The sequence below is a fragment of the Hirundo rustica genome, chromosome 6 (assembly GCF_015227805.2).
Source record: "Hirundo rustica isolate bHirRus1 chromosome 6, bHirRus1.pri.v3, whole genome shotgun sequence".
NCBI lineage: Eukaryota > Metazoa > Chordata > Aves > Passeriformes > Hirundinidae > Hirundo > Hirundo rustica.
In genome coordinates, this window is record NC_053455.1 from 3,458,930 (window position 1) to 3,485,961 (window position 27,032).

Here is a 27,032-nt window from a genome sequence, read left to right on the forward strand (position 1 = left end):
CGTCAGCGCCGGGGCGGGGCCGGGGCGGGCGCGGGGCGGCCCCGGCGGCGGGGATGGCGGCGGCGGCCGGCTGAGGGGCCGCGGCTGCCAGCGCCGAGCCCGCCGAGCCGCCGGCACCCGGCGGGGGACAGAGCCGGCGGAGAGCGCCGGCCCCGCGGGCAGCGCCCGCCGCACCATCGTGAGTCGGGGCCGGGGGCCGAGGGGCGGCAGGCGGGGGTGAGCCCGGGGAAATCGGCGTCTCCCGTCACCGGCGGGGCTCGGGGTCTGCGCCCCTGACGGTCGCCGGCGGGCTCGGAGCGAGGTCTCTGTCACCGGGGGAGTTGGCCTGGGGTCCGCCCTCTGTCAGTCCCCGCGGTGCTCGGAGCGCGGTCAGCGCTCTGTGCCCCGGGGGGACTCGGTCCGGGGTCTGCTCTCACCGGGGTAACTCGACCCGGAGGCTGAGCCCCGTCACCGGGGGAGGCTCGGTCCGGGGTCTGCTGTCACCGCGGGGCTCGGGCCGGGGGCTGAGCCGCTGCCCAGGGGCGCTCAGGGTCTGCTGTCACCGAGGACGTTCAGACCGGGGTCTCCGGTCACCGGGGGGAGATTCGGTCCGGGGTCTTGGCTCTGTCGCCGGGGGCTTCGGTGCGTTCGCTTCTCCTCTGGAAAACCCCTGCCCGACGTATGTATCCTTACACAAACAGGGCACACATATTCCCTGCTTATCCTTCTGTGTATGGATTTAATGGCAGCTCCTCAAGAAGCGCAGGAACGGCAGGGAAAGCCCAAATGAGGGACTGTGCCCTTCACCCCACTCGGGCATCACCCCCATAAGAGCGCTCGCCCAGCCGCGGGATCAAACCCCTTTGGGGATCCTGATGGTTATTATGGAATTACTCTGGAATTCCAGCCATCCTGATGCGTGTGCGAGGTGGAGCTGACAGCAGTGGTAGTCAGGCAGGTAGTGATTGCACTGCAAAAATAATTGAGCTTTTTTTTTTTTTTTTTTTTTTTAAATTGAAAAATAGGAAGAAAGCATCCTGGCTGATCTCTTGAGGGATTAAAAAAAAAAAAAAAAAAAAAAATGCTAGAATTGAACATACCTGAAACATAGAGATAAAAACAGCATTATCTGCCTTCCCTTTATGTAGCCTTAACGATCTGGCCCAGTTTATTCCTGTTTCTAAGAAAAAATTGCTTCCAGGCAAAGCCCTTTTATCTTCAGTTTTGCTCTGCAGCGGGGTTATTGGTGGTTGGGGTGAGCAGAGTGATTTACTTGTATTGGAAATGTGTTTCCCTCTAACACTCACATTGCTGGTAGTTTCATGAATGAATAAGTGACAGGATTACAAAGCAGGCACACTTCTTTAAAAAAAATTACAGAAATATGGCCGGATTTCATTATTAAACCTCGTGGAAGCTGTGTAGAGACATGTTTTCCATGGGTGTATCCTACATATTTCAGTAAATTTCTGTGATTTCTGGCGAGGATAATGTGTTCTAGAGAAATGATTCCGAGCTGAACTGCTTATCAGATGAGTGGGAAGACCAAGCTATTCCTGCTGCAAGCCGCTGCCTGGGATGGAGACAAATGCCTGTCAAATGTGTTTATTTTTCTAAATCACTTTAATTTTCGGAGGCTGTGATAGAAACTGCACCTAAAGAGTTTTGCAGTATAAAAAGCCGGTTTGCGTTCGGTTCTATGTAGCAACTATTTTCCTTGTCTGGAGGTGCTGCCTGCTGGGATAAGTCTTCGAACAGCACAGGAAAACCGGGAGGAGGTTTTATCAAGGGTGGGGGTGTCAGGATCCCGTGGTCACTTGTCCAAGGGATTGCAGGCACCGTGGCTTTGCCGCGTCCCAAGCGACACAGCACCAGATGCAAAGTTATCCTTTAAATCCGCTTGGGAATTCGGGCTGCTGCCGGCTTGATTAATAGGTGTGAATGGCTGCGAGCGGGGCGGGAGCCGGGAATCGCTGCTCTGCTGGGTTTCTGGGTGGAGCACGGAGTGTTGGTCATGGACCATAAAGCTTTCGCTGATTTAGTGCTGGAGAGGCTGCTGCGCTTTGCCGAGCGCTGCCTGCATCTCTCCTGCCACACATGAGCAGAGCTTCATTAGGGCAGGAGATACGAGCAGCTCTCACCTCTGGCACCTGCTGCCAGCTCAGTTCCACCTCCTGGGAGCGAATAAAACATCCCCCGTGTTGGGGTTAGCTGGGCATGGCCACCCTCCTCCTACAGTTCCGGGGGTAAACACACGGTATTTCCAAGGAAGAAGTATTTAGGTTGCCAACGGTAGCTTTAGAAAGTCTTTTTTCTTTTGTGTGTATGTGTAATAATTGCTTTAATTTGCTGTGAAGGCCTCTGGAGTCAAGCTTAGGTATTTTTAGATGGTATCATAAATCAAAGTAAAGCCAAAACTGAAGAAAAATAATTTTAGAAGGTGGAATTGAGATTTATTGTTATCCCTAGTAGGTTGGGAAGGTCAGGTTTTAAAATGTGGTCTTGTGGTCAAAATCTGGTTGGGTGAAATTAATGAAAGCAGCTTGTGACCAGCGAGATTTTGTTTTAAAATAACTTCTATGTAAGTTATGAAAGAAAAAGTACTCCAGTTTATTGCAGCTTGCTCTTCTCTCTCAGGATTTTATCAGCTCTACAAAATCAACTTCCATAACGATTCCAAAATTGATTCATTGCTCTTTGTGAGCCTTCTTTTGTTGTTTAATAAGAGGCACAATACAGCGACGCTTCGTGTGCTTGGACAGAAAACTTTCCGAGTAATTCCTGCACTAGGAGGGCTGTGCAGCGTGGGAGCACCAGAGAGGTGGTGGCACCTTCATCCTGGGAGGTTTTCAGGACAAGGCCAGGCCATGCCGTGGCTCCCCTGAGCCCATGCTGGCAGCAATCCCACTCCAAGTGGGAGGTCGGCCTGGAGACCCCCCACCATCTGCTCCTTCTTCATACAGAAAGGGAAGCAGGACTGTTGGGCTAGAGGCAAGGATCCAGCAGCTCAGGACATTACTATCTGGTTAAAGCAGTTCAGTATTCAAGTATTTATTGAATAAATAATTTTTTTTTAAAGAGGCTGTCTACATTTATGGTTTTGATTCTCCTGTTGGTGTTATTGATCAGATGTATGGCGAGGCTGTCGCTGTCTTATCACAGCTGTGGGTTGCAGCCTGCCCCTGGCTAGGAGGGAATATTGTTATCCCTCCAAACAGCAGCTGGATATTGGCTTTAGTCTGGGCTCGAAGTCTCAGGGTTGAGGCATCAGCTCGTGAAAGAAAAGCACTTTGTTTGCAGAGAAGAGAGAGGAACCTGGGAAGGAGGGAGCTGGGCACAGCACAAAACCAGCAGCAGAAGCTACCCAGCTCTCTGCCTGTCCTCAGGGACTGTAGCTGTGACAGTGTTGGGTAACCTTGGACTACCAGCCGGGTCCTGTGGCCCGAAGTGAACTCTGCTCATCCCCCCATGTGTCTTTCTCTTTGCTGTTTCCTTCGGGGAAAGGGTTTCCAGCATTAGGGTTTGTCGGATCTGCCATCACCGGAGATGCCTGAGGTGTCCCCGTGCAGGATGAGGCTTTACAGGCAGGACACTCATTATTTCCCCCAAAAGGAGCTCAGACCTGATGCGTGTGAGCTGCACAGGGCTGGACTCCTCCATTTAACCTTCCCCTCTAGGGAAAAGTACACTCTGTGTTCCTCTCTTTTATCCTTGCCCTCCTGTCCTGCTCTTCCAGCAGCGCTCCAGCCGTTAATGGAAGTGGGTGGCATTTCCCCTTCACTGAAAGGAAGAGCTGCTTTAGATGGATGGCCCGAAGTGGTAATAGAGCACTGAATGCCTTCCCTGCCCTGTCTGCCTTTTTCTTGCTGGCACTTTAATTATTCCTGGTCCCCATTTTGTTGGTGGGGCTGATGCAGAAGGGTGTGAAGGTGTGGATGCCTCGCAGTGGGATTTGGGAGGCAGCTCTCCCCGCAGCACACGGGTTCAAACCTGGCTTTGGCAGCATGACATCCCTTTTTTCTTCATCTGTTCCCTGCTCTTTTCACGGCTCTAGTGTTCTGTCTGATTAGCAATTCCTGCTCTGACGTGGCAGGAGCGGCGCCTGGGCTCCAGCAGCCCTTCAAACCCCAGGGAAGCAGCTCTGGCTAATGGTGCGTGGCTTTGCACCATCACGTGCTGCTTCCCCAGCTTCTCTTCCAGGCTTCAGGTAATGCCTCACGACAGGAGAAGGGTACAAAGGAGAAGGTGGCTTTACAGCTCAGTACAACAGCAGCCCAGAAATTCCATAAAACCCAAGCTTCTTTCAGTTGGGAGATAGCAGGCACTTCTGGGTTTTGTATGTTTTGCAGTTTTTCATTAAAAGCCCATATTCTGCATGGTCTTATTCCTTATATGGGCTGGATGAGCTGAATGAGATAATTGAAGGTTTCAAAAGCAATTACAAACTGTCGTATCCTAATTTTTAAGTACTTGACTTTGCAACCTCAGTGATATCTCTCTGCCCAATTAAAAATCCCATATATAGACAATTAATGTATTTTACTACAGGATGAAGCTAAAAAGTGTTTGTCTTCAGTGACTTCATATTATCACCAGGGTGAATGAGATTGCTTTTTCTTCCCCCTTTTTTTTTTTTTTTTTTGAATTGTGGAGAAAATTCAGTGCTCCACTCTAGGTATTTCTGGATGAAAAATATCAACGTTTCAAAAGCAATCAATGAATCCTGGTCTAAATAAAGATGTTTGGAGTCTCATATGCAAAGGTTTCCTTTCTCCTGTCTTCGTTGTCTCTTGTCATGCTTTCACTGAAAAGCAATTTGCAAAACCCTGAGAGAAGAAAAATAAATCTTTAGTTTAATCTTTGATTTGTAATTGCTGAAATATGGACCCTTTCCTGTGATTCCTCTTGGTACCAGTGAGGTGTTATTCATCTTCCTTGCTCTAATGCCATTTTTCTTCCCAACGTATTTCCAATATTGAACCTATCTTACCTTCACTCTACATTTCTGCATCTCCTCCCTTCCCCTGCCTCTTCCTTTCCCCCACAGCTCTCAGGTCTGTGGGTTTTAAATAAGGAATGCAATGTGAAAAATTCCTGGGTGAAAGTTCCATCTGGGATGCATTTGGCCCACAGATTGCATGTGAGCCTTTTGGCAAGGCTGTCTTGTTCTTTTACTGAAAGCAGAGGCTCGAACTCAGCCTGCGCAGCCCCGGGGGACTGCAGAGAGGTTGTGTCATGCTGCCTAATCCTGATGATGAGAATGGATTGAATGGAGAGAGGAAGTGGATGCCCTTTTCTTTTCCTGCTTAGTATTTACCATGTCAATTAGTTGTAAAAAAAAAAAAAATCCAAAACCCAAAAAAAAACCATGACAGAAAAACCCACAGCCAAAAGAAAAGAAAAAAAAAAAACCCACCCAGTGCAACAGAAGAGCTGTGCATGGTTTTGGTGCAGAAGCATCACAGAATCATAGAATATCCTGATTATGATAAGTGATGGGAAATATTTCTACATCCTGCCATGCCTCAGGGGGTATAGCATCCATACCATATTGCTATCTACGTATCTTGAAAAAATCCTGCTCCACTTTCTGAGTAATCAAAAGAGGAATTTTTCATCTTTTTTTTTTTTTTTTTTTCCAAAGTGCAGCAGTCAAAAGGAAACCTCTTATCTGTTTGAGAATTCGGTATACCTTTGGAAACAAAAGAAAATGAAATCAGCAACCGTAGGTCTCAGAGCAACACTGATTTTAATAATGTAAACTTCTTTCTCTAATGAGTAATAAGCAGTTCCATCTTTCACGGCCTTTTAAAATTGCTTTTAGTAAGGGGCTGGATTGTTTTAATCCTTTTCAGTATGTAAAGCCCCAGATATTTCAATCCCTTAGGGCCTCAGTATTTCCTAGCTCCCTTCCTTTGAAGAGTCAGAGGAAAACAGCTTTCAGAAACTGACAGAATCTGTGACTGATAAAATTTAAGAGGGGTTTTTTTGTTGTTTTTGTTTGTGGGGGTTTTTTTTTCATCCCAAAAGTGACCCAAAAGTGTCAGTTAAGGAAAAGATCTCTGGCATCCCACCCTGTGGATTAGTAGCAAACAGGCATATCATCTAGGTACAGTAGCTCTTTGTACTCTGACCTACTTGTTTCTGTTCTGGTTTGTTCCTTCTTGAAAGGTTATTTGGAAGAGGTGCAGAATTTGCTCCGTAAGCAGCTAAAGCAGTATCACCTGCCCCAGGAAGGGGTTCCCTTTTGAAATGGGCCCTGGCACAATGGGGTTGCCAACACCTAAAACGTTCTGCTCTGCTGCATAATCAGAATGAAAACTCAACAAATACGTTGAGGTAGTTTTTTTTTCTTGGAGGATTCTTTTCCCAAGGAAGGGTTAAGAGAGTTTTTCTGGGCTCAGGCTGGTATTTGTGGGGTGTGCTACTGAATTCACCTCAATCACGTGATTTTTACGTGGTCAGCAATTCATTGTCTCTGTCGTCCTGTATCCAGCAGCACTGCTGTTGCATTGTGTGTGTGTGTTCATAGCAGTTAACCGAGCTGTGTTTCCTTTCTCCTTAGATATTTCCAGAAAGTGCCTCGAGGAATCTTCCTTATGTAGAAAAACCCCACCAGAAACACAGCGTGCGCCTCCTGGCAGCTTGTGAAGCAAAGCTGTCACAATGGCAGAAAACAAGGACAGCAGTGCGAAAAGCGCAGATGTGAGGCCCAAGAGCAGCCGGAGCAGGAGCGCAGACAGGAAGGATGGGTATGTCTGGAGTGGGAAGAAGCTCTCCTGGTCCAAGAAAAGTGAGCATTGTCCTGATGCCGAAGCAGCGAGTGCTGCAGGAAGGTCGGGGACTAATTTAAGGAGCCAAGAGAGGAAGTACAGCTGCTCGTCCATCGAGCTGGATCTAGACCGGTCCTGCGGCCACAGGTTTTTAGGCCGGTCTCTCAAGCAGAAGCTGCAGGATGCTGTGGGTCAGTGCTTTCCCATAAAGAACTGCAGCAGCCGGCACGCCTCCGGACTGCCATCCAAAAGGAAAATCCATATCAGTGAGCTGATGCTGGATAAGTGTCCTTTCCCTCCGCGCTCCGAGCTGGCTTTCCGGTGGCACTTGATCAAAAGGCACACGGCCCCTATAAGTCCAAAGGCAGAAGAATGGATAATTGCTGATTTATCCCAGCACGAGGACAGGGAGGATCAGCTGCGAGACGAGGAGATCGCCAATGGGGGAATGGAGTCTCCCTCCCAGTCCTGTGACTTCACTGACAGCGGTTCCTCGCGGGGCGACCCGAGGGCCGAGCTGGTGACGGGTAAGGTGGCGAGGAGCGGTAGAGATGAGAGCGACATGGACTCCGACGACGAAGTCGTAACTCTGTGCACAAGCTCTCGAAAACGAAACAAGCCCAAGTGGGAAACGGACGACGAGCTGCTACGGATGGAAACGCCCCCGAAATACCACACCCAGATTGATTACGTCCACTGCCTAGTGCCAGACCTCCTCCAGATCAATAACAACCCCTGCTACTGGGGAGTCATGGATAAATACGCCGCTGAGGCGCTGCTGGAAGGAAAGCCTGAGGGAACGTTTCTGTTGAGAGACTCTGCCCAGGAGGACTATTTGTTTTCCGTGAGCTTCAGGCGCTACAGTCGCTCCCTCCACGCCCGGATAGAGCAGTGGAATCACAACTTCAGCTTTGATGCCCATGATCCCTGTGTCTTCCACTCTCCCGACATCACGGGACTCCTAGAACACTACAAGGATCCAAGTTCCTGTATGTTCTTTGAACCACTTTTATCCACGCCCCTGAACAGGACCTTCCCCTTCTCTCTCCAGCATATATGTAGAACGGTCATTTGCAACTGTACAACTTACGATGGTATCGATGCACTTCCCATTCCTCCCTCGGTGAAGCTGTATCTGAAGGAATATCATTATAAGTCAAAAGTTAGAGTGCTCAGGATTGATGTGCCAGAGCAGCAAAGCTAGGAAATATTTTTGTGCAAGAAATTTTCTCCGAACAGACAATAGTATGTTCAATCTCTTTTCCTTCTAGGTTTTTTTTTTTTAAATAGCGACTTGATTATTTTTTCTTTTTCTCCGTATTATTTACCACCCAAACTAGTCTCTGTTTAAATGTACTTTTGAGTCTTCACTGCTCTCTTTTTTAGAAATGATATTCATTGTGGGCTTTTGGTACGGTCCCTAGGCTAGAGTTTTATAGAATTCCAGGTAGGCTTTCTGGTATTTCTATGGATGGATAGTCGTTAGATCTAAAACCCCCTGAAAATCAGTTTTGAACTTTATCTGTCTTTTCTATTGTAGTTGACACGTGTTGCTGACATGATTGAAATAATGCACTGTTAACTCTAAAGATTGACTCGTCTGTATTTTCTGCATTTCTTTTAAAATGAGTGCTCTAGCCTCTGTGTGTGTGTGTGTGTGTGTCTGTCTCTATCCACTGCAGTAAATTCGTCAGTCTATTTCTAACATTACTATTCCAAGCAAAATGAAGTTTGAAAGAGGATATGATCTCTCTATAAATATATCAGGGGACTAAATACCAGGGAGAGGAAAAACAATTCAAGTTAAGGACAACACTCAGGGCAGGAACAAACATGTATAAACTGGTCCTGAAAAGATTTTGGTTGGAGAGGAGGAAGACTCATCGTCGTCAGAGCAGCGGGGTTCTGGAAGAGCTTTTCATTTTGTGTAATAGCAGTAAAAAGCAAACTGCTCATAAACTGGGATTTGATCAGTGTCTGGAAGAGATAATCATGTAGTTACTGATGATAGATGGGGCTTGGACTTGGGAACTCTGTTTCTGTGTTGCTGTTGCATTATATGAAATACCCAGTTTTTGCTGTAGGAGTTGCCACTGCTTAAATGATAAAGCACAGGGTGGGAGGGTGGGAAGGAAGATATTTCCTTAAAAATCTGCATACTTAACAATCTGATTCTGCATGGTTGAGCCTGAAGTGATGGTGGATAACTTTCCTACTTTGTTAGTAGGGGGGTTGGTTTTTTTTAATGAGTATAGTTAAAAAAGAGAACAAGTCTGCTGATTTTTCTTGCAATGTGAAGTATTCGGTCGAATGGCTTCCTGCCAAATTCCATGTACGGGAAAACCATGCATGGATAATGCTCCTAAAAGCATTACTTACATTACATGGATAGGCAGATCTGCTGCTGAGTTGTTGGTGGAATCCCACGAGGCTCGGTGGATGTGGGCTCAGGCAGGAAGCTCCAGGCTGGCCTCGGGGCGCAGCTCCAGGAGGTGCAGCAGTGACCTGCAGTTCTGTTCCCTGCATGTGCTTTAGCTCCTCTCCCAAACTGGGCCCGGAACTCCTCTGCCGAAAGAATGTCAGATGGTGTAATTGTAACTCCAACAACCACATTGTTTCCCCTCCTCTGACCACAGGGAGCCTTTGTATCCTCGCAAAATGCTTTTGAAACTGAGCCCCAAGCCTGCCGAACTACGAATGTGTTTAATTTCATGCATGGGAAGGATCCTATCAAAATGTCAGCACTGACCTGTGGGTGAGGTTATCACTGAACGGTTGGGGTTGGAAGGGAGCTCTGGAGAGGATCTCATCCAAGCCCCTTGCTCAAGCATAGGGTCACATCCAGGTGGGTTTTGAATATCTCCAGAGTAGGAGGCTCCACAACCTCTCTGCAGAGCCTGTTCTCCATCACCAGCACAGGAAAGAGGTTTTTCTTCATACTCAGATGGAACTTCCTGCGTTTCAGTTTGTGCCTGCTGCTCCTTGTTCTGTCTCAGGGCACTGCTGGAAAGAGTCTGTTCCCATCCTCCTGACACCTGCCCTTAAGGTATTTGTGTGGATTGACTGGTTCCCCTCTCAGCTGTCACTTCTCCAGAGCTGAGGCCCAGCTCCCTCATCCTCTCCTCATAGAAGAGATGCTCCAGTTCCCTCTCCACCCTCACAGCCCCTCCACTGGCCCGCTCCAGTAATTCCTTGTATTTCTCGTAGTAAGCAGCCCAGAACTGGACACAGCAGTGCCAGCTGAGCCCTCACCAGGGCTGAGGAGAGGGGCAGGATCACCTCCCTCGACCTGCTGGCCACGCTTTCCCTCACGCAGCCCAGGATACCATTGGCCTGCTTGGCCACAAGGACACAGTGCTGGCTCAGCCCAGATCCTTCACAGCGCTGCTTTCCAGCAGGTCAGCCCCCAGCCTGGACTGGTGCCTGGGGTTATTCCTCCCCAGCGTACGGGGATCCTGCTTGAACTCCCTTAGGTTCCTCCCTGCCCTTCTCTCCGGCCTGTTCCGGGTCTGGCTGAGCGTCAGCACAGCCTGTTGGTGTGTCAGCCACTCCTCCAAGTTCCCTGCTGAGGGAACACTCTGTCCCTTCATCCAGCGTGGTGAATAAGCTGAACAAGACTGGACCCATCACTGATCCTCTGGGAATCTGTGTGCAGGCAAGGAGCAGTAGGGCACGGTGCTGTAGAGTCTGGCTCCAAGATTGTAGGCTCAGACTAAGCAATACTTCTATTCGAATCTTTTCATTTCACCTTGCAGAGAATCCTACAGATTTGTGGACATCAAATCCATCCTGCTAGGTGGCAGCTCAGGAGTTCCCAAGGGAGCTTTGTCATCAGGACCTGACACCCTGCCCTTACCCCCAACCTGAGCAGATAAAACCCCTTTCCACTGAGCTGCTGCTTCTGTGATGATGTAAACAGATTTCCAGGGACATCTGCCTGGAGACCAGCCCGTTTGTTTTCACTGGGTTTTAAATAGGTTTGGAACCAAAGTCTCCAGGGAGAAAATGCTAACACATCAATCCGTGGCATCGCACATGGATGAACGCGCTCCGGGACGAATTCTCAGCTGCTATAAATCAGCATGGCTTTATTGATAACACTTATAGTGGCTTATCCCAGCTGAGATCCTCCCTCCTCCGTGTCCAAATGGAACTGTGGGACTGATGTCAGAAAAATGACCCAGGTTTTTTCTGTAACTTTTCTCTTGCACTGCTTCCATTCATTGCCTTTTGCATAAACTGTATTCTATCAAGGGCAGCTTCATATTGCTTAGTCTGTTTTCCCCTGTCACTGCCATTTTCCAGATGCAAGGATCATCATTGCTCTGCTCTTGTCCACTGTGCCCATCATGGCAGGGTGGTGGGCTGGGATTTGGGTGGCTGCAGTATGAAGAAAGAGCTTCTTGTTCAAGATCTGGAGTGACCTCAGAGATATTTGCAGTCTGCTTGATTAAGATTCTCTTTCAGAAACTCCTAATTAGGGCAAAAAGCTCATAATTTTAGATAGGGATTAGCATTATTTTTTATGGCAGGACCAAAAACATTAGGTTTTGACCAAAAGTTGTACTTCAGAAGTTACTGAAGGCCACTGTCATTTACAAAGTCAGCAAAGATTTTGTCCCTTCATAATGAAGGGCCAGGAGAGAACCTTTTTTGGGGTATCATTTACCCAACACACTGCATTTTAGTGTCATTTTGGATGCAGCCTACATTGTTTTGACATGAGTTGATGCATCGCTTACCCCAAAAACATCTTGAGCACTCCAAATTTAGGAGACCTATATAATGCAGCAGTTGGGGGAAGAAGGTGTGGCACATAAAAATAGTGCCTTTGGACTGTGGGACAGTTAATTGCATTAGTTTAGAGAAATTATATGTGGAAACTGTTGATAAATGTGATTTTTGTGAAAGTTCCCACTATTTTTTCCTAATTTTGTCCATCTGTGTGACATTTGTCCCTAATGACACTGAGTTGTGTCACACCTGCAGTCTGTGTAAGATCCATGGCATGAACTGTACATGTTTTATGAAATGGAAGAACTTGAAAGGTCTATTTTGTTTAAATCCATTTACCTTTTTCTCTCTTCTTTCCCTCTCTCTTTTAAATAAAGCTGGTAGGACTGGTTTTACAATATGCCAAGAATTGTCATCCTAAAGTTTCCCTCCCACTGCTGTCATTAACAGTCCTATCAGTGCTGCTCATTCCAGTACCACCTTAGAACACCTTGACCCAAAGACAAACAAGTCATGAATTCAGTTTTGAAACCCTTTTTAAAATTAGCCTCAAAAACAGGGTAAGAACTTCCATTTTGTAGAATCACAGAATCCCAGCATGGTTTGGGTTGGAAGGGACATTACAGTTCCACCCCCTGCCATGGACAGGGACACTTCCCATACCCCAGGTTGCTCCAAGCTCCATCCAGCCTGGCATGGAACACTTCCCGGGATGAGGAGTCCACAGCCTCTCTTCTCAGCCCAAATCCTGCCAAGACAGAAATCCTCCTTTCTTCAGGATGAAGATTTAAAGTGGAACAAGGAAAGGTGCAGAGATGTGCCAAAACCCACGTGTTCAAGATTACGCAGCAGGCCAGTGGTTGAGCGAGGTCATAAATCCAGAGGTGACTCTGGCCATAGCTCCTGTGTTTTGGGGCACCAAAGCAGCTGTGCATCAGGAATTGAGTCTGCAAGATGTGATTTGAATTGTTTTGAAGGTTGTCCCATAGCAGCACAGTGGAAAGAGAGTGTACTGAATAGGTGTGAACAGCTTCTGGTTAAAAAAAGATCTGATTTTCATAAATTATTTTGATATAAGGGGGGAAGAAATGGTCAGGCTCTTGATGGAAAAGGTCAGGCAAACTACATATACAAGTTATTTTTACGGGATGGTTTAGAAAAAAAATTAAACACTCTTTCCATTAATTGTGTCCTCTGGAGTTTGCTTTTGCCTGGAATGACTTTTTGCAGGTCTGTAACAATGTCACTCGTTGGCCCCGGGCCATCGATACAGAGCGACTTCAGCTCCAGCAGAATCACTGATGGGCTTGGGGTAGTTTGTGTGTCTGATAATTGAGAATACACATTTCTTCTCGATTTTCCTATTCTCAGCATTTGTCTTGATGAAATCCAGAGCGTATTTGGAGCGGGATATGTATGTCTATAGCAGCACATCCAACTTAAAAAAAACCCAACCAACAAATTATCGTGATTTAAATGTTTTCCTTTTAAAGATGCTGGTGGGCTTCCAGTGTAAAGAAGAAATCCTTGTATGATGCAGTCATAGAGAGCCTTCCTATAAAATTGACGTGCTCTTAAATAATTAAAAACGGGGATACTTTAATTTTGAAAAAGGATACTGGAGGAAGGAGGTTAAAGGAAGCTTTTAGTCAGATCCAAGGTTAGATTTATTGATCTAGTGATCAATCCTTTTCTCTTTCCTGAATTTAAAGCTAATGGGAGACTGTGGTCAGAGATGAGTGGCTTTTAGTTAAGGTTTTTGACTCTTATAAATAATACAACAAATGTCCTAGTAAGTAATAAGAAATAAGATACTCGCTCATTCTTTTTAAATAGAACAAATGTGGCAAACAAGACTCAGCTGTAATTTTTGAAGTCATTTATTAGACAAATTGCTCTTCTCTACTTCTTTTACAAGAGAGACATAAACCATTATATTATTTATTCATGAATCATAGCCATTAAGATGATAAATCAAATTATCAGCTTCCTGTCTCTCTTCAGTTTTAATCATTTTTTATAGTTCATGCACTATAAAGACAGCTTCCTTCCTATGAAACAAGAGACCTTCAGAGACCTTTTTATTGTAAACGTACATTTCCTTCCCATTTTTAAGTATATCCCAGTGATTTTCCCTGTCAATTTTATCTGCAATAAAAATCCAATAAGGAACTTGTTCATTGATTCAATATAGCAAAGTTAGCCATGAAGTAAGTGATTTTGGTTAACCTCTGAAACAATGGAGCACTTGAAAACGCTGTTAGAGGACTTTTTTTCCTGCCACCCCTAAACGTGCATGGTGGCATCATATATTTAATAGGGAGAAATATTTAATAGAGAGAAATCTTGACACAAGCTCACCTCCTGATAGCCAGACCCTTCACCGAGGGTTTCATGCGATCTCTGCAGTAGTATCACTTTTAGAATGCGCTCAAGCTTTTCTCTTTTCCTGCTCTATCCACACAGCCTCTGCCCGGGAGGTGGGAGAGCCGAGGCCGCCGTGTGCGCGCTGAGATGCTTTCACACATCCTCCCTTCCCTCCCTCTCCGCCCGCGTCTGTCTGGCCCCGCATCTGGGGCGAGCCGCACGCGGGGAAGCGTCCAGAAGGAAATGCACATCGATTTCCATTCCCAGCAGCGACAGCCGGCTGCTTCGAAACCTCCTCATCCTCCGTGAAGGATCCTCCTCGCTCAGGAAGCACCGAAGAGGTTGGTCGGAGCTAGCCAGGGTGAAAGAGGAGCCTCTGCATCGCTGCAAATACTCCTCCGTGCTACAGTGTAAAAATCGATACTTGTTTACTCAACTCTATGAATAATAGAGTTTTGAACGTAAAGATATAATTTATGCATCTAAAATCTATAGCGTGGGGCTGACGGGAGGTGCAATAACTTCCCTGTATCCCTTTTAAAAATCCCCTGGGTGTCCGGGTGATGCGTTATCTGGACAAAACACATCCTCAGCCCAGCCTCCCCACAGGCAGGTCATTGCAAACATCTTCCTGTGGGGATCCTTTAGGAATCACTGCCAAGTGCCCCATGGACGGCCTTGCGTGGCCATTGCAGATATTTTATTGCTGTGGAGAATCCCTTGAACAGTGTGGGTTTGGGATCAGTCGGAGGGATGCCTGCAGCAAGCACAGCTCCCGTGGTCGCCACAATGTGATCAGAGGGCTGGAGCTGCTCTCCTGTGAGGAAAGGCTGGGAGAATTGGGATTGTTCAGCTTGGAAAAGAGAAGGCTTCAGCGTCACCTCATTGCGGCCTTCCAGTACCCGAAGGGAGCCTACAAGAAACATTTTTAGAGGAGCATACAGTGACAAAGTGATTCAAACTGATAGAGAGTAGGCTTAGATGAGATATTAGGATGGAATTCTTCCCTGTGAGGGGTGTGAGGCCCTGGCACGGGTTGCCCAGAGAAGCTGTGCCTGCCCCATCCCTGGATGTGTCCAAGGTCAGGTTGGACAGGGCTTGGAGCAGCCTGGGATAATGGAAGTGTCCCTGCTTATGGCAGGAATGTTATGATCTTTAAGGACCCTTCCAGCCCCAACCATTCCATGATTCTGTGAGGAACATTCTCCCAACATAATTACCACCATTTCCCAGGAAGGATGTCTGGCCCGTGCCATGCGCCAAAGCCAGAGTCCCTCTGCTAAAGCTGGGCCTTGGGAATATGGATCCCTCTTCCCTGTCCTCTTGTTTTTCCTGTGGTTCTTGAACACAAAAGTGATGCAGCAGAAAAAACACTGGGCCCATGTTATGTCCTGTAATCCAACATTGCTGGGAAGTGCCAACTGAAAGATTTGAATCCAGATTAAAGGCAGGAGATTGTTTGGCTACCTAGAAGCTCTTCCATCTTATTTTCCTTAATTTTATTTTTAATTATTTTGCGGGGGGGAAAGTCTTACTTATTTCTTGAGTCTGATGTTGAGCCAGTAGCTCAGAGCATGTCTTGAGTTTGTTTCAGATGAGCAGGTTCATTGCCAGACCTTTTATTTTTAATGTGTGTCAATTGGACTAGACCACAGTTCATGGCTTGTGCTCATGTGAGATTTTTTTTTTGTTCAGGGAAAGGCTGGGTTTGTCCTTCCTAGCAGTTACATGGTTGTATTTCTAGGTCAGGTCTTTATGTGTAGCCAAATGAAGTTTCAAATTGGACAAAACACCTAGTAAGGGTCTTGATGCTTGATGCTGTTATGGTTAGAAAGTTGTCTGATCAAATTTTGTTTCCAATTAAAAAAATTGGATTAGCTTTCAGATTGAGACCTTCACTGTTATTTTTAGTCCACAACTAATGAACCCCTGAAAATAGAGTGTATAATGAAAATACAGTGATTGGTTCTGCTGGGATGGTTGAGAAAATACATTAGCAGATCAGAAAGGGTAATAAATCTTCCGTCACAACCTTCCTCATTAAACTAGATAATTTGAAATTGCCTCTGGTGTATTAAACAGTTCATTATTTTGAGGGGAGCAACGCACAAGACAAAAGAGTTGTGTTCCTTTAATTGATATGCAAAGCCGAAAAAAGAAAAAAAAATTAAGCAAATTTAGTCAAGAATAATCAATCTGAGCAATGGCTGTGTTGTTTGGAGCCATCCAAAACTTCTCATCCTCTGGCTCAGGGGAAGGAGGAAAGGTCTTTATGAACACTGGGGCAGTGAAAAGGGAGTAGCTCTATTAAATACAACATTTGCACAGTAGCAAATTGAGGTAATTTCAGGTTTGTGGCTTTTTTTTTTTTTTTTTTTAATGGTTTTAGCATATTGGAAATTAATCCACCCACACACCCCCCAACTTAATTTCTTTATCAGCATTGTAGGATTATTCCAGAAGCCTCTCATGCAACAAACATACCGAGGGTGCTGTCAGCCTGAGGGCAGGGTGTCTGCAGGAGCAGGAAGGGATAAAGAGGAGCAAGAGAGGGGAACTGGGTTAACAGCTGGAGCAAGGAAAAAGTCAGTGCTGGGGTGCAACAGAGCCTCTTCTCTGTGGGGCTGGCCGTGACCTCGCAGCAGTGGGAACGGGAACCTCCACCCCGGTGGTTTTTGATGTCTTTGACCTGGCAAGCTGGAAGCTGAGGACAAGCTGAAGGCTGCTTTCGTCCCTCCCTTCCCAGCAGAACCTCTGGCATCAGACTGGAGGCTGCCCGAGATGCCGCCGCCGCCAAGACACCGCCGGGCTGGCCACGGGGACATCCTGTCATTTTCACACTCCTGTCATTTTTATACTCTCGAGACAAAATTATATCCCAGTGGTGGCTCTGGTATCCTTGTACACCAGGAATCTGGGTCCTGTGCTCAAGGAGAGGGCACACGTGGAGGGGAGACAGGAGAATATTTCACTGGGGGAGATACGGCCGAGGGGGACACTGAGTGGGAGGGTGTGAGTTTGGGCAGATGAGGCACTTCATCGTCCCACTAGGAAGACACACATTTATTAAAGTAAGATTTTTAAAAGTTCCCTGTTTGAGCAAAACCCTCTTCCCAAATCTTCCCCTCCTCCAAAGGAGTTGGGGAAAAAAAAAAAAAAAATCAGCTCTCCTCCCCTTTCCAGCCAGCCTTCCTCACACATGAGCAATGCCTGGTTTCTGCTGGATATTCCCTCCTGACAGGATCTTCTGCTCCCACAGGTAGGATCTGTTGGTACAAATTACCCGAGTGGGCGGCAGATTCTTGGCTAGACAAAAGGCCGGCCAAGGAATAAAAGGATCCTTTCTTTCACAAGGAGCTGGGAGGATGCACGGAATACTTTGATACTGTGCTTCGTATAATAGCAAAAGCAGAAGGAAATAATCCCTTGCCTTATCTGATGCGTTCCTTTTATTGATTCCAGACAGGCAGGATTATCGAGGGGGAGAGGAAGGGAAGGAAGGAGACAGAAAGAGGAGGCAGGGAAACCGAGGAACCGGAGTCACCTCTTTCCAAGGGCTTCCCAAGCTATGAGTTGTGTCGCTGCTCTGTAATCTTCTGTCCTCCTTTCCCCAGCCTGCACTCCTAATTATTTCGATACCCACACGCTGTCATCAAATACAACTCCCAAAAGCACACTTCGGAACTTTGTTTGCCAAGTGTTCGGCCACGTGAGGGTGGAAATTATTCCAGATAAATTCATTCAGCACTTTATGAGCTAAAAATGGCACATTTGTTAGCACACAAATAACATATGGCATTAGCAAATGACATTTAATACTGTAACAGCTGAAATCACAAGTGGGTCCTATCCACCTTAACCTGAAATGCTCAGTGGGAGGGAGCAGAGCAAAAAAACCAAGGACACTTCCCTCCATCCCCTGCTGGCTGGAGCGCTGTCGTGAGCATCCAAAATTCCTTTTTGTGCTCTAATTTGGTTTTCTCTAAAAGCAGAACACATCCATGGCCACGCCAGGCTGGGCCAAAAGTCCACATGGACGAGTCCTCTGTACCCCACAGTAGCCACGAGTGAAGAACTCAAGGAAGAGGAGCTCAGGCAATGGCCAGCCCAGTTTATCAAAGTGTGCTTTACCCATCTCAAAATAAAAATAAGCATTACTGTATGAAGTTGTTTTGAATTAAACACTAAATTCTTGCATTGGACATCTCATTGGAAATCTCAGGCATATGTTGGGATTCTCGGGGCTGCCCTGTGCAGGGCTGGGAGTTGGACTCGAGGATCCTTTTGTGTCCCTCCCAGCTCAGGATATTCTGCGATTCTGCATTTATGGGCTAAATGTTATAAAGTGTTTGAATTCCTGTCAGTAGGGAGAGTCATTGCAAACAACTGACTGCAAATCAGTGAGTGAATGAGAGTGGCTCTCCACAAGAGTGCACTTAATTCATTTCCTAATTACAGCTGGTTCTTAACAATGAAAATACATTTTAGCACACGTGTAATATATGCATTGTCTAAAAGAAAAGTAATTCCTAGCAGGAGCAGACCTAACCTCGGTGAAATCTTTGCTGACGGAAAGAGTCCTTTCATTTTTTACTGCACTCCAGCATAATGGTTTTGCTGGAGTCTTATCCTGAAATCCTTGCTTCTACACCTACGTGTTCTTCAGAAACAACGTGTGTGATTAGGAGCTATCCCGAAGTTTAAAAAGCACTGCACTGGTTGTTTTTAACCTCCTGTTACTTCATTAAACCCGCGGTTCAAGCTGGGGGAAGGCCTCCTGTTTGGGGAGTTGGTCCTCTCTGCTATTTTGGCAGCAGATCTTGTTGTTTTCCCAGAATGTGTTTAGCCGAAGTAGCGCCCAGGGAAGGAAGGAGTGCGGCGCGGTCCCGAACAAGACTGGTTTTCTCAGGTCACCAGCCGGCCTGAGCGCTGCGACACCGGGCTGGAATATCACCGAGGAAGTGTTATTCAAGTTATTTGTGTTGCAACAGGCGCTCGGCGCTGCAGACCTCGAAACCAAACCGAGGAGATGCTCCAAGTCCCGAAGAAGCTCGGAGTGGGAAACAATAGACGGCTCCAGGAGCGGTGCTGGGGGCGGGCGGGCTCTGCGGGAACCACGGCCGGGGCTGCAGTCATGGGATGGGGAATCAAAGGACGGGAATTTCCCAGAGGAGGAGGAGGAGGAGGAGAGGAGGAGGAAAACGAGCTCCTGCCAAGCGGAGCAAAGGCAACGAGGGACCTGGGAAAGCAGGCAGCGGGGAGCGGAGCTTGCTGGAGGCACTTTTTAAGTGCCCGTTCTGCTAAACTGCCTGCAGCACAGCCCTGGGGAGCACGAAAATAACAAGGCAATTATGTCCTCAGATCCCTGCGATGCTGTTAGAGCCCAGCCCGGGATGTTTTGCCGTGCGCTTTATCACAACCGTCAGTCCCTTTGCTTTCTAAATGGCCGTAGAGAGGAGTATTCCCGCTAATTAATTAGGATGCTTTCGCCCCAGGAGGGGGGAAAGAGCTTACGGTGGGGATTTGGAATCTGTTTCTTCAGACAATATTGCAAGCGTTCACTGAAGGAGGAGGGCTGGCCCCCAGGCAGGGAGAGCTGAGGTAAGGGATGATGCTCACTCACGGCCTGGGGCTGCAAGGCTCTGCTCTGGCGGGGGAAGAGCAGCCTGGCTGCTGGGAAGGCTCGGGAGGAATTCTACATGTACGATTTCCAGGCAAAAAACCCCCCTCCTGTGCTGAGTTGACATTATTTTGCCCTGCTTCAACGAGAACTCCCCAGCGTAAACCTGCACAAAGACAAACCTGTCACTCAAACTCAGCGGGGCTGAGACTTTCTCGTCTCAAACCTCATCCAAAAAGCCCTGAAATCAGTGAGGAAGCTTGGAAGTGAAGCTTGGATCAGGCTCATTCCCAACCTTCCGTTATCTCACTTGCAATTTATCACTGAAATGGCTGTAATCCTCCCCAGGGAGAATTTCTAGTATTTAAACAGCCACTATCGTGCATAATTTCTTCCTGTTTTCATAAGAGAAAGAGGAACTGAGAACATTATGCTAAATGCCTCAAGAGTCCAAAGAATAGAGATTTTCATGGAATTTTCTGAATTTATTATCATTGTGAGGGACGTGGCTGGAAACAAGCCCAAGATTAAAAAAGTTCAAATTATTGTTTTGGTTTAGGTTTTTGGGGTTTTTTTTTAATGACTCTGGAAATGATCTTGACTTCAGTTAATTCCAGCTCTATTTGCACCTTAAGGGATCTCTGTTAGACAGATATTAAAAATATATCTCATTTATTCAAAGGACTCCGTCATAGTTGGGCGACTATTGACTTGACAAATCCATTCGACCTAAAATATGACTAAGAAGTGTATTTGCGGTTTGTTTATTAGTTGAAAAGTCCTTCCCGGGCTAATCTGTTTTCTGGCTGTACTCTTCCAGCAGGCTGATGAAAAAAAATAAGACCCAAAGAAGGAAGTGGATTCTTAACAGTGATCATGAAAACTGCTTTATTCTCAGGGCATTTTTGCATGGCATTAGCAACTAAAAGGCACCACTTCAGCCTGGCACTTAAGCTATTTGCTTAATCAGGGCCTGGAAGCTGAGGAGAAGGAGGAGGAATAGCATGGGTGTTATTCCCACAGAATTTCTTGGAGCATTAAATGGCTATTAGCTGATAGGACAAGATTTTAACTGTACAAAGTCGCAGTGGCTGAAATTCGGGTTTTTTTGGATGAGGTAGCCCAAAACTGGCAAAGGAATTGCAGCCATCAAATCCCTGCCCGGAGCAGGGAGGGTAGAGATAAGATACAAAACTCAGTCCTGGAATGGAATAAACTCTCTTACCTGCACCAGGCACTTGGTAAATGCCCAGCCGGATTAGTGAAGAAATGTTGGGGAAAAATTTTCCCGCCCTCAAAGATCCCTAAAACTACTGAAATTACCAGAAGAGCATCAGGAAAGCAGAGAATGCAGCTCAGCCCGTGCTGCCACACCCCCCTGATCAGCTCTGGATGGAACACTTTGCACAGAGGGTTTCTTACTCAATACTCTGGTCGATAATTCATCACATGCCCTTCAGCAGCACCTTTGTCACATCAATGACTTAGAGATCTTTCACGAGCTCAAACGATCCTTCTGTGCCTCATTCCCCGCATTACTACAAGCCATTTGCCTGTAAATGTGTTCTTTGGCACCCATCAGCGGATCATTGACCTTGCCAGTATGGCCACGCCATCAATACACATCGGAACTAGAGACACGAACAACTTGGTGTCGAGCATTTAATGTCATGTACAAAACCCTAGATCATCGAGTCCAACTCTAAGATCATCGAGTCCAACTCTTACCCCACCACTGCCATATTCACCACTAAACCATGTCCTCGAGGCTCGTGCCAGTGGCTGTGCAAAACCAGAGATCCCAAAAGCCCCCAGAGGTTTGCAGAGAAAAGTGCCCGAGCACAGAAGCATCTCCCAGTGAGCAAATGGATTCCAAACCAGAAAGATAAAAACGAGGCACAAAGATACAGCCACAAACGGTGTCACGGGGAGGTGATGAAAAACTGAGTGACGGAGATTTTAGCAATCCGGGCACATCCTTTCTGCTGGGAGCTGCTCACAGGATAGCAGAGATCACCAGCAGCCATCCCATGGCACAAATGACACCGTCCCACAGCCTGGCCTCGGGTGGGTGTCCCACGGCTGCTGCTGCAGATGTAGCCCCAGGATGCCAAGTGCCAGGGGCCTGGAGGCTTGGCAAGGAGAGGAACACTCCACTTTCCTTGTGTTTCTCCTTCTCCTGAGGACCTGGTGTTGCCCACAGTCGTGAGGCCAGCTGGACCTCTGGGCCGTCCCACTGTGACTATTCTAAAATCTCTCCCCCAGGGATGTGTGAATGTGCCATGTGTATTTATATCTGTCAGAGCATCTGGGCCACCGGGAAAATCAACTCTGCCCTCACTGCCAGGGCAAAGCCTCCACAGCCAGTTATTCCTCACCTCGTCCTCCCTCTCCAAAAAATAAGAGCTTTGTTTACAATTGCAACATCAGAGTGAAATAAAATAAGGGCTCCTTTTATCTGCTTTTCAAGGATAAATAAATTTTCCATTTTTTTTTCCACAGCACTGAGCACTTGAAAACATGATCCTTCAGAGAATGAAGGGCCATAATTCTATATTATCATCTGCCTGTTGGAGCCATGGCTGTCAGCCAGACAGCAAATGTCACACAACTCATTGAGAGGCTGCGAGGATTGCAACACCATGCTGGGAGCCACGCTCTGGGACTGGGCATGTGGAGCAAAGGGGAAGGGCAGGAAGGGATCAGAAGGAGGAATCAGAAGGAATTTTGGACTTCAGAAGGAATTCCTTCGTGGAAAGGGTAGTTAAATACTTGAAAGGGCTGCCCAAGGAGATGGTGAAGTCACTGTCCCCCAAGGTATTCAAAGAATGACTGGACGTGGCACTCAGTGCTCTGGTCTGGCTGACAGGGTGGTGACAGTCACAGGTTGGACTCAATGATCTTGGAAGTCTTTTCCAACCTAAATGATTCTGTGATTCCATGGCAGAGAGTAGTGACAAAGGTTTGGATCACTCCAGGAAACTGTGGCTCTCAGTTTGGGGGTGAGGACAAGGTGAGCACCTCTCTGAAAGGACAGATGGTGAGGTAGGTTCCATTGCTGTCACCCACAGAGGAATTTCCTTCTTCTTATGCATAAAAAAAAAAAAAAAAAAAAAAAAAAAAAGTGAAGAGAGCTCTGTTTTCTGCTGCCAGACATAATCACTAACTCCAAAACCTGAAAACAAACTCATACAGTAACTTGACACATGATCAAGGCTTTACATATCCACCACTGTGGGAAGAAAATGTACCAAAAAATTCACTCCTTGTCACAGAGAGCTCATGTGTTAGTACCAAAGTGACTGTCGGAGTGTCTTTAATGACAGTTCACCTGCTCATAATTTCACAACAAGCAGACAGCTATGCTTCCTTTCCAGTTCAATCCAGTTTATCTCCTCTCCTCAATAGGGTGAATTTGCCATCCCCATGCACTTTGAACCAGTTTTACGATTTTATCTTCATGGCAACAAGCCTCTGCTTTGAGGAAGAGCACTTATTAACTAGAGACAGCGTCACTTTCAAAGTGATTTATTTTATGAGAGTTTTGAAATAAATGATCAGTCAGTGATTGGCCATAGGGGAAAAGCATATAAAAGCTTACCACATGCATTGAGCATACCATCTGGTATCCTTTAAAATCTAGCTTCAGGGTGGCTCAGCTAATTCTTCAGAGTGCTTGATGTTCACAGAGCACACTGAGGCATGAATTGAGAAGCGAGTGACATCGCCCTGTAAGAATCAACGCTGGAACTGAAGATTAATATCTTACATCTCACTGTTCCAGCCCATCAGCAAGAGACTGGCATTTTCTTAATGAAAGCTGACGTTACATTCCAGAATTTTAAACTTGTTAAAAAAAAAAAAACCCTTTAATTTTCTGGTTGGATAGCAAAGTGATGCCTCCGCTGTGTGCTGTTCCTCCTGACTGCCTGATGTAAAAGCGAGGTACAACAAAGATATTGTTATTGTTCCTTTGAATTTACTGTTCATGGCATGAACAGCCCTCCGGGTACGATAAAGTTCCCTGCCTCTGATGCCTGTCACAGCTCAAGATCCGTGTTATTGTCCCTGAAAAGTACTGAATCGGACAATTTAAGTATTGTCTGTTGGTCTTTTACCCCAAAACAAAGGCTGAGGCAGGCAATTATGCCCAATTTTGTCACTGAAAGACAAGAGAGATGCTGAAACCGGAGGGAGTTCAGCAGGGGCCACTGGCACAGTTGGGGGCCAGAGCATGAAGAAAGGCAGTGGAAATTGTATTTTTGAGCTGGGAGAGAGGGTAGGAAGGAGCTCACAGCAGCCTCCAGCCATCCAGGCGGGTAGTACTGAGTGGGCAGAGGTAGGTGGCAGGAGGACAAGCCACAAGGACAGCAAGGGAAAGTCTGACGGGATGCGGGGAATAATGGCAGCACTCACAGGGGCTGCTTTTGGGGATGGAACATCCAGAGGGGTTGAGCAATGCCCGACTTTGGAGACACTCAGAACTCATGCAGACAAGGTTCACAGCTATCCTTGTTTTGAGACAGAGGTTAGACCAGAGCTTCCTTCCAACCCAAATATTTACATGAAGCTGAGCTAAAAACAGAGCGGCCAATACTTGTAGCACACAGGCAGCAGTGCAGGCCCTGCAATGCAGGCCTGTAATGAAAACTGCCCTCACATTATTACACCAAACGGCCTTTCTGAATAAGTTAAATTCACACTTTCAACCCAACGTTTCTCTCATTACATAATTTAGTGTGCAAAGTAACATCTTCCAATAGGATATGGCCTGGGCTTGGTGTTAGCCACTCCCAAGACCTAATCCTGGTACTAAGATGAACCAATTGAATGTAAATTCCACACTGGCACAGGCTGCCCGAAGAAGGTGTGGCTGCCTCATTCCTGGCAGTGCTCCAGGCCATGTTGGATGGGGCTTGGAGCAACCTGGTTTAGTGGGAAGTGACCCTGCCCATGGCATGGGGCTGGAACAGCATGATCTTTAAGGTCCCTTCTAATCCAAACCATTCTGGGATTCACTCTACAGCCTTCAGCATATATACAGCTGAAGAGCTGTATTTGCCCAAGGGAGGGGGAAAAAAATTCAGGAATTCATCATCCTTTTCTGCTTCTACATATTCAGTGATCCTAACGTGAAGCTCGGTGAGGTTGGCTGTGAGACTATTGATTAAAAGTGCTACTGCAGCCCCAGTCTGATATTAAAAGTGAGGCATCTCCACTGTTGTCGCCTGCATGCTTGCTCATTAATTAGGGTTTCTAACTCCCAGATTGCTCAGAAAGAAACATCAAGCTCTGGGGACTCCTACTCTCACCACTGGCAGCCCAGGACATGGCAGCAGCTGCCCACGGCGCTGCCCTTTCAAGCGTGGCAAAGCAAAGGTGCCCTGAACACATCTGGGAGGAGGATTGATTTCATTATTTGCTCATTTCTACCAAGTAGGCCACGCCAAAAGGGCTGTTCCTGCAGGAACTCCCAGCGGTCGCTGGACTTGGGAAGGCAATTGTGAAAGAGCTGCAGTCAATCTATATATTGTGTAGCTTTTATTTAAATTCAGAGGGCAGGCTGTCATGTCCTTCTGGGAAGGGGCCTATAGCAAGTGCCCATTTAGTTTTGGTATTGATTATTCACGAAAATTAGTAAAAACATAGCAGTTTCATGCCTGTTACAGCTACCATAGAATTTCAGAATGGTTTGGGTTGGAAGGAATGTTAAAGACCATCCTGTTCCACCCCCTGCCATGGGCAGGGACACCTTCCACTAGTCCAGGCTGCTCCAAGCCCTGTCTACCCTGGCCTTGGACACTTCCAGGAATCCAGGGGCAGCCACAGCTTCTCTGGGCACCCTGTGCCAGGGTCTCCCCACCCTGACAGGGAACAATTCTTTCCCGATATCCCATCTAACCCTGCCCTCTGGCAATGGGAAGCCATTCCCTGTGTCCTGTCCCTCCATTCTGTCTCCAAAGTCCCTCTCTAGCTCTCTGGAACCCCTTTAGGCCCTGCCTGGGGCTCTGAGTTCTCCCTGGAGCCTTCTCCTCTCCAGGTGAACATTCCCAGCTCTCCCAGCCTGGCTCCAGAGCAGAGGGGCTTCAGCCCTTGGAGTATCTCGTGAATTTCCTCTGGATTTGCTCCAACACCTCCACCTCTTTGGGGGGATTTTGGGAGCCCCAGAGCTGGACACAACGCTTCAGCGGGGTCTCAGGAAACTGGAGCAGAGGGGCAGACTCCCCCCCTCTCCCTGCTGCTCGCACTCCTGGGAACACAGCCCAGGACACGGGCGGTTTCTGGGCTGCCAGCGCCCCGGCTCTTGTTCCTGCCGCTGAATTTTCCCCGTTACTTCAGAAACGGCCGAATAATGACCTTGAAAAGCACAAATAGATGCTCACTCCCAAGGGAAGGGCGCCAGCGGCCGGGCCGGCATGTGCTGGGCATCGCCCCTGCCCGCGTTTCTGCTGAGTTTAACGGAATTATCCGGGCATGGAAAGGCTCGGGATTAGTGCCATAGCTGGGAAGGGCAGGGCAGGGAACCACACCGTGCGCTTGGGCCCTGCCACGGGGGCCGGGGACGTGGAGGCACACAGGGAGAGGTTACAGGGAAAATGCAGATTGCAGGTGCAACTTTAGGTTTGAAACGTGAAAATTGGATGATTTGTGATAACTTAAGTAATGAAAAATTGGTGAGATTTTTGCGCAAGATGAGGGGAAATCCCAGCCAGTGGTCACGGCCCCAAGGCTGACAGAGCTCAGGGAGAGTTTGCACAAGGCTCTCAGGATCGGGGTGGAATTGTTGGAGCTGTCGGGATTGCCTTCAGAGCTTCCCACTGGGCGAGAAGAAAATCAGAATTGGATTTTCAGCAGTCATATAGATCCATGAGAAACAGCTGTTTAGATGATTATTAATTACACTGTTTATATGCTTGTTAATTACATTGTTAAACGTGACAGGAGTTGCGCAGCTTCTGCTGAAGTGTTTGTGCTGGCGGCTGTAGGTCTAAACAAATCAATGTTCTTGGAGGTTTTACTGGATCCATCAATGGCAATTTACCTTGTACACAGAAATAACACCTTAATTTCTTAGTAGTTAAATCGTTAATTTTTCTTTTTACCCGAAGAATATTTGCATTTTTTTTTTCCTGCTGAAGGGACAGAAGCGTAAGCGTTTTGCTTTGTTGGTTTCTGCTGATTTTGAACTGCAGGGCGCAGCTTTTGATTCACGGACGAGGGGGGTGGCAAATCAAGATGCCAGTTTGGGGTGGTTTTTTTGTATGAAAGTGGCGAAAATGGTGGCGAAATGCTGTTTAAGAGCAGCTATCGGAGCCCCGGGGATACCGGAGGGGAGCCCACACCGGATCCCCTCAGGGGGAGGTGTCACGTGACCGCAGGGGGGCGCCGCGCGCCGGGCACGGGCGGGACCGCGCTCGCCGTCACGTGATCCTCCCTCCGACAGCGCGGCGGTTATGGGCGGAGGGGGCGTGGCCTGCTGATGGATGGGCGTGGCACATGACGCGTACTTGTGGGCGGGGATAGTGGGTGAGGCGCGGTCAGGTGTGGGTGCGGCCGCT

At 47.3% G+C, this 27,032-nt stretch overlaps 1 protein-coding gene across 2 annotated transcripts; it reads left to right on the forward strand.

The window, feature by feature from the left end:
- Positions 1-97: 97 nt before the first annotated feature.
- SOCS4 (suppressor of cytokine signaling 4) lies at positions 98-8,391 on the forward strand. Of its 2 annotated transcripts, none has more exons than XM_040067445.1 (2): positions 98-178; positions 6,545-8,391. In XM_040067445.1, exon 2 carries the CDS (start codon positions 6,646-6,648, stop codon positions 7,954-7,956), a length of 1,311 nt encoding a protein of 436 aa, XP_039923379.1. In that variant the 5' UTR covers positions 98-178; positions 6,545-6,645; the 3' UTR covers positions 7,957-8,391. The 2 variants fall into 2 exon arrangements, with proteins under 2 accessions (XP_039923379.1, XP_039923380.1); XM_040067446.2 differs by lacking the exon at positions 98-178 and adding an exon at positions 6,300-6,318.
- The last annotated feature ends 18,641 nt before the right edge of the window (positions 8,392-27,032 follow it).